This window comes from Castor canadensis, chromosome 11 (genome assembly GCF_047511655.1).
Source record: "Castor canadensis chromosome 11, mCasCan1.hap1v2, whole genome shotgun sequence".
NCBI classification, from domain to species: domain Eukaryota; kingdom Metazoa; phylum Chordata; class Mammalia; order Rodentia; family Castoridae; genus Castor; species Castor canadensis.
In genome coordinates, this window is record NC_133396.1 from 129,871,739 (window position 1) to 129,879,061 (window position 7,323).

At 54.1% G+C, this 7,323-nt stretch overlaps 1 protein-coding gene across 3 annotated transcripts in view; it reads right to left on the minus strand.

Moving 5' to 3' along the window:
- The window catches only part of Lgr6 (leucine rich repeat containing G protein-coupled receptor 6), a 115,166-nt gene extending 110,076 nt beyond the window's left edge, over positions 1–5,090 (minus strand). For 2 of the 3 annotated variants that reach the window (XM_074048635.1, XM_074048638.1), the window contains exon 1: positions 4,330–5,090. In XM_074048635.1, coding sequence (XP_073904736.1) covers positions 4,330–4,535 — 206 coding nt within the window. In that variant the 5' untranslated portion in view covers positions 4,536–5,090. The remainder of the gene's footprint in view (positions 1–4,329) is intronic. The other variant, XM_074048634.1, reaches the window with a different exon arrangement.
- Positions 5,091–7,323: the final 2,233 nt, after the last annotated feature.

Below are 7,323 nucleotides of genomic sequence, written 5' to 3' on the forward strand. Positions count from 1 at the left end.
GCGTGGGGCCATCAGGAGTGAGAACCCACAGAAAGGGGAAGGTGGGGTTGAGTGGGGCAGGCGGGGGGCCAACTCCTCTCTGAGCCAGGCTTTCTTCTCCTCCGCCAGCGCCCCACCCGGCCGCGCCCCGTGCCCGCTGCTGCCAGGGCCCAGAGGTTTCCTTTTTCTTTTGCCTAGGGCTGTTTCCTGCCTTTCCTTTGAACTGGGGTGTTGGCTCCCCCACATACTCACTCTCCTCTGGCGACCCCCCCATCTGTCCTCTGATGGGCCCGGCCCCCCAGGCCCTGCTTTGGAGTAAGGCTGCATAGGAGGTTCCAGAGGACCCCATTTCCTGGAATCGCTCCACCCCTCCTTTGCCCTCTCCTCTCTGCTCTGGGCTGGGCTGGGTGCTGCCTGGCTTCTCCCCTCCCTCCCCTCTGCCCCAAGCTACTGCCAAGCCCTCTCCTCGGGAGCTTTCTCTGTCCTGCTCCAGCAGCAGAGGACTAGGAGTTATTTCCCCCTTCCTCTCTCACTTTCTAGTTTTCATTTAACTGTGGAGACACTTAAGTCCAGAGTTTTGAGATTTGAACAAGGTCTCCCAGCAACTATGGGACTGGGTATTAGAACTTACCAACCCCAAGTTTCCAGGGGGAGAGAGACAGTTCTTAGCATCTATGAGAAAGGTACCTGAGGATGGGTGGGGAAAGGAGTCCCAAGGTGAGAAATGGATCTGACCCAGTGACCCCACCCCACCCCGCCCCACCCCAGCTCTCCCCCAAGGAGGCCACATGTCTTTCTATTTCCTCATCAGGGATGTGTTGGGAAGCAATCAGGAGTCTTCTCTCAGCCATTCCCCTTCCCTTCCATGAAGCCCTAAGATTGTACCAGCCAGGAGAAAATATTCAAGCCATTCTGAGTCCTCAACATAGCTTATGTCATCTCCTTGATGGTGGTCTCTCCCTGTCACAACCTCCAGCACACGCACGTGTACACACACACCTGTCTCACACCTTTCATAGAATGGTGCTGCTCCTCTGTTTAGAACACTAGCTCCAGAACTTCCTCCTCCAGGAAAACCTCCATGATTAATGCCACCTGGCCACAGTTCCCTAACTAGAATCCTGCTAATACTTACTGAGCTCTTCCCATGGGCCAGACCTATGCCAAGCATTACCCAGTAAGTCCACAAAGCAACCCTTTGAGGCAGATATTGACTCCATTTCCAGATGAGGAAACTGAGTCACAGAGGAGCCAATAAACTGACCCAGTTTCACAAAGCTAGAAAGGAAGGCACAGCTCGGGATATTTGTAGCCAGTACCTATCTCTTTACTTCTCTGCATCCTGCCTCCCTCTTTTTGGTTATAGACATACCCAGGCAGTGGAGAGGAGGCAGCAATTTACCCAGAATCACACACACACACACACACACACACACACACACACACGCACCCTGACCTTTCACACAAGTCCAATGGTTATCACAGGCAGTCATGAAGGAAGTGAATTCCCAAGAAAGCAGTGAGCATGGGGTTTGCAAGGAGTGGAGGCCCCTCCCCTGGTCCTGGTGCAGTGGGTGAAGGACATGGGTGCTTAGGGGTGACGGCAAGCGTACGAATGTCAGATTTTCTACAGCCAACTGTTCCAGACACCTCTTTTCACACCATTTCCCAATGGTGCTCGTCTTCAGGGGAGGACAGGCTCCAATAACTACCCAGAATCTCCTCCTCCTGCACAACTGTGGCTTTTATTTGCCCAACAAGTATTTGCTGTTGGTGTATTCCTGCATCTCATTGTGTGTGTGCACATGTGTATGTGTGTGTACATGTGTGTGTGTGTAAGTGTGTACGTGTGTGAGATGGGCTATAGAGCCAGAGGTTTTATGCTTCTCATTGCCCTCAGGTCGGGATGCCCCAGAGCCAGTGGCACCATCTGCTCCTAGGTCCACTCCCAGAAGAGGCCTCACACAGGGAGAACACAGAAAGCTTTCCCTAAGATGGCAGTGTGGAAGAAGACTTTTTAAAAAAAGATACTTGAAGGACTGGGAATAAGTGAAGTCTGTCTCCCAACTTTGATCAAATAAGGCTGGTGTTGGACCCTAGAGTAGTCATGGTCTTTTGGACTAGAGCATCAAAGCAAAAGATATAAAGAAGAGTTTCTGGTCTTCTTTGGAACTGGCGTGGAGGGGAGGTGGTGGCAGCTACATCATGGAAGGCTCAGGCTAGAAGAAAGGAATCTCACCAGCCTGGGGTAGAGGAGCAGTTGTCAAGCAATTTGTATTGGGGAGCGGTCAAGGAATACTTAGGAGGACTACCAGGTGTCCTCATCCGCCTATGTGCAATTCCTAAGGGGCAGGCCTCCCTGATCCAGCTCTTCTCAATGTTCTCACTCTCCTTCCACCTTCAAATGCCTTTGCAGCTTGCCTGAGAGGGCAAAGAAAAAAGGTTCCTCCTGTGAGCCACCTTCAGGCACCATCCACACACCATCCACAGCCCAAGGCAGGGGGCACAGTCCTCTCTACCTCCCTTCAATATTCTGGATTCGCTGTGAAATTCCCTCATATCGCCTGCACCCATCTCCTTCACCCTCCCACCCTCTGGAGCATTCTCTGAGACTTGGGAGAGAAGGGCTTCCTTGATCCCCAGAAAGACTCAGGACCAGCTTAGAAAACTCTACCTCTACTGAACCTCAAGGTAGTTCACTTATCGGGGGGAGTTGTGTCAAGACGATGGGGAAAATCTCCAGCCAGCATGGATGATGGGACACTTGAACCCCCAAAGTGGCACTCTACCTCGTTCCAAAGTCCAGTCAGAAAACCCAGGCTAGGAAGTTTTGCATGCTGGGAAAAGCCCTATATCCCATACCCCTTTTACCAAGGCAAGGGAGTCTTCCTTCTGTTCCCCAGAGACTGGCTTGACAGAAGTCATTTCCAAACTTCTTAGCCACAGGACCCTGTCTCCAAATGAAACAATGTCATGTACCCACAGTATAAAAAAATGCTAGAAGTGGGGCTGCCCTGGGTATCACAGGGGTGGAACGAGAGCCACCCTACTCAGTCAGCTGCTCAGGGCTCTGCTCACAGTTTGTGCCTTGCATTCTTGTGTTTAACTCTGGTGTCACCCCAGGGACTCAATTTGCTTTTTGGGGGATTTTCTTCTCACTCCCTCTTGTGACCCACAGCCTGTGTCCTTTTCTGGTGGGGAAAGGGGGGCATTCCAACAAAGGCCAGAGAGATAAGGAGGAGAGCCAATATGCAGTTTCAATTCACCATCCTCTACATCCACCAGGGCATTTCCAAGGCTGAGCATCCAGGCCACATTTCCTTCAACATACTCTGGACACCTTCAAGACTAGCCTGGTTCCCTCTTCCTCAGAGCTCAGCAGTTCTGTAACCCCAAAGTAGTGAGGGGTCTCCGTTGGGCTTGAAGGAGTTCTGTGGTCCCACCACTAGGAAGATGTCCTCATTTATCCCCATGCTCTCCCTCCTCTGAGGAAAGGATTGTGCCTGGGCAGGATGAGACCAGGGGTTTCCTTTCCCCAGAGTCTGGGTAGGTGGGAGGGGGGGATGGTGGTCTGGAATGTGTTCTCACGGCCCCCCTCCTGCCCAGGTAGTGAGAGGGGAAGCTCCTGAGCCATCCTCAGGATGGCTTCCCCTAGTAGGGTCCTCTTCATGCACCATCTCACCCCAACTCAGACTCTAAAAATGGTTCTCTGGTTTTCAGCCTCAGCGCCTGCCCACAAATTAGTGTCTCCAACACAGTCTCCTGGGACATGACTTCAGGGAGGCCCCTGTGGGGGCCAAGCAGCCTCAGCAAAGGGATATGTTGCTGGCAGAGACCTTTTCTAAAGAGAGGAGTGGGTAAGGCCCCCTCACCAAGGTCACTCTGCCTCAGTGCAACAGTTCTGTACTCCCTACCATGGCAGAGAAACAGACCTGCTTCCACCTCTCTGGAGCACACTCCCCTCACTTCTGCCATCAACACTGTCAGTTGCACCCTCAGCCACCACCATCCGGGGCACTGCTCTGCTGGAGAAGGCAGCAAGAGAACGGTGTCCCCTGTTTCCCCATGCACAGGGTCCAGAACCCACCTTTCCAGGCCTGGGCTCCAAAGGTGAGCCCACAGCACAGGGGCCACCAGGGAAAGCGAGCAGGGCAAGGCCAGACTCACTGCTTGCCTGGTCCTTAGTCTCAGACTCTTCTCCCCTCCCCACCCATGCAGCCATGGACTTGGAAGGGGAAGAGCCCTCCGGGGATGCCTAAGCTACAGGGCACCACACGAGCAGGTGTCCTGAACTGTTGCGGAACGGGGCGCTAGAAGGCAGCCAGCAGGAGCAGGGAGGGACGTACTCACAGGTAAGCCGTCAGGGGATCCAGATCTCCCGGCACGACAGACAGCCCGAGCTCGGAGCAGTCGGCCGAGAGCATGATGCCGTCCTCCTGGCAGTGGCAGGGGGCCGGGCAGGCGCCGCGCCCGGGGCCCGGATGGGGGTCGCCGGCGGCGGCACACCGGGACGTGCACAGCGCGGCGCAAAGCCACAGCGCCGGGAGCCAGGGCATCTCGGTGGCCTGGCGGCAGGGGCACCTGGCAGGCGCACGGACGGGCGCACGGGCGCAGTGGCCGCGCTGCTGGCCTCCGGGTCCCGCGGCTGGTCCCGCGGGCTGAGCCGTCGGTGGGGACCGCCCCGAGGGCTCGGCTTGGCGTCGGTGGCAGCGACTGGAGCGCGGGACCGTGCAGTCAGAGAGGGGCAGGCATTGTTGAGTGATCTTCGTTATTCAGTTTCACAGGCTGGGCTTGGCAAGGGAGGGAGACACAGGCGGAGGAGGAGTCAAGAAAACTTTCTACGCTGCTGCTCGCTCCCCTTCCCTCCTTCCTTCCGAGCTGGCAGGAATTTCATCCAGGAAAAAAAAAAGGAAGAAAGCAAAGAAACCCAAAGCGAGGAAAGCACAGCATGTCAGAGACCTGCACTTGTTTGGAAAAGGTGTCCCAGAGCCTAGGCTTGTGGGGCTGGAGCCCCTCTTGCCTCTGGAGACAAGGTCACGTGGGACCCAGAGGAGACCCTGGGAAGACACTTCAGAGTTCCCAACCCCACTACCAGGTTTTACACGGGAGGAAACTGAGACCCAAGAGAAATCATCTACTCAAAGTCACGCATGATGTGGGGCAGCCTCAGAGCTGGAGTTCAGGTCAGCCCTCCTTATCCTGTATCCTGGGCAGGAAGAGTGAAAGTCCTGGAAGGGTCAGGCTGAGGCGGGGGGCGGGGGGGGGCGGCGGGGGTTCCATTGTAGACTGGAATGAGAGGTAGTGGACAGAGGAGGAGGCTCCTTACTGAGGGGCCATACTCTAACACCAAGGACACAGGCGCAGATTTCCACTCCCTGTGCGCACTTGTCCGTCACAGCCAGGTTCAAGGCCTGGGGATCCTCTTAATCCCTGGTCTATGGACCCAGAGAGGCTGCGAGGCTGTGGTCTGCCCAGCTGGCTGTCAAGGCAATGCCAGAAAGTCAGCGCATTGGCGCCACCTGGAGGCTCAGTGCTGCAGGTGCAGTTTAGTCATTTGCAGCTCCGATTCCAGGGTCTACCCTTGTTATTCCTAGGACCTGACAGATCAGGGAGAAAGGTAGTTAAAACTGGAGTCAAGTCTCTGTTCTCTCCTTAGGCCATATTTGACTGGCAGCGCTTTCTTCTTGTGGCCTCTTGCTTTCTCTGGTCTGTTGTCCCTCTCTGAGCCAAGCTCCAGTGCAGAGCTAGAACAGGTTGGAAGCTCCCCTTCCTCCCGATTTTGCTGTCTCCCTGTGATCCATCCAGAGTGCCCACTAGAAACATAGGGACCTCAAAGGAGGACAATATTCCTTCCACTCTGTACTTCCATGTCCTCTTACTCCCTCTCCTCCTTCTGCTATCCCTCCAGAGCTGGAGGGGCTTCACACCTGGACCAAGAAGCCAGCAGACCTTGGCCATAGGACTCCAGTTGGGACCATGACCCTAAAAGTAGAAGATGAGCTCTTAGGAAGGCCAGAGGATGGCCTTGAACAACCATAAAGACCCACAGGCAGGTAACACCCACGCACAGGAAATCAATGTGAGTCAATGCCCTGAATAGCTATCCTTATCTCAACCAGCAAAACCCCTTGTTCCTTCCTATTATTGCTTATACTCTCTCTACAACAAAATTAGAGATAAGGGCAAAATAGTTTCTGCTGGGTATTGAGGGGGGGAGCGGGAGGGGGTGGAGTGGGTGGTAAGGGAGGGGGTGGGGGCAGGGGGGGAGAAATGAACCAAGCCTTGTATGCACATATGAATAATAAAAGAAAAATGAAAAAAAAAAAAAGACCCACAGGCAGACGCATTTCTGCCCTGCAGCAGAAAGCCACCTCTCTTATCCATAGCCATGGCTCCCTCTCACACCCCACCCCTACTCCCACTACTCCAGTGGGGTCCCAAGTTGAAAAGCCATGGTTGAACCCTGTTGCAACTTCAGCAGCAGCTCCTCGAAGCAGGCTTGGGCAGCTCAGAGCTGGGTCTCTACCCTGTCTATGTGAGGGTCTTTACGGAGCCAATCCCCTGAACCCCTGATAAGCACTATATATGAAGAGGCCATTGATATTCAGTCCTACTGGGGGAGGGGCACCAGAGCCTAAACTCATCTGGGAAGGCTCTTGATTGAGCAGAAAGCCCTACTTTTGTTTCCTTTCTTTAACTAGGCCTGAGAGGGACACTCCCGACTTCTGACCCTTTGTGCACTTCTAGGAACTCAGGTTGGCCAATAAGAAAGAGCTCTATCCCCGCCTCCATTTAAGGGAGTTCTGTTCTGATTTGTCCAGGCTTTCTCCGTCCTCTGAGTGTCCTTTACCAGGGGCAATTGGGCAGGAGCTTATGAAGCCATCAGCAATCCTGTCATATGGTGTGCAGTCCAGTCCTAAAGAGTCTGGGACAGCCAGCCTCATCCCCATCCTCTTTTCTGGTCCCCTAGTATTTCCCTTCTCCATATCCCCACTCATCGTTTTTTCTCCCACATGGGGAATGATTGGATGAAGAAGAAAAGAGCTAAGAAGCAGAGAAATCTTGGTATGTCTGACTTGAAGGGCCTCTGGCACCTGTACCCGGGCAAGGAGCTGGCGGTGACTGAGGATGGTCCCTAGGAATTCTGTTAAGTAGAGAAGGCTGGGGATAGCAGGAGAAAGGAAGTAGGGAGCAAGATAAATCCTACTGAATTTGGGGTGGTAGGTGAGGAGGGGACAATGGGTAACTGGGACTCTAATTCCAGGGCTTAGCACCAAAGGATGCTGGAGGTACAGAGGCTGAGATCTGAGGAAACTGGAAAAATAGAGGATTAAGGAGTAGTGG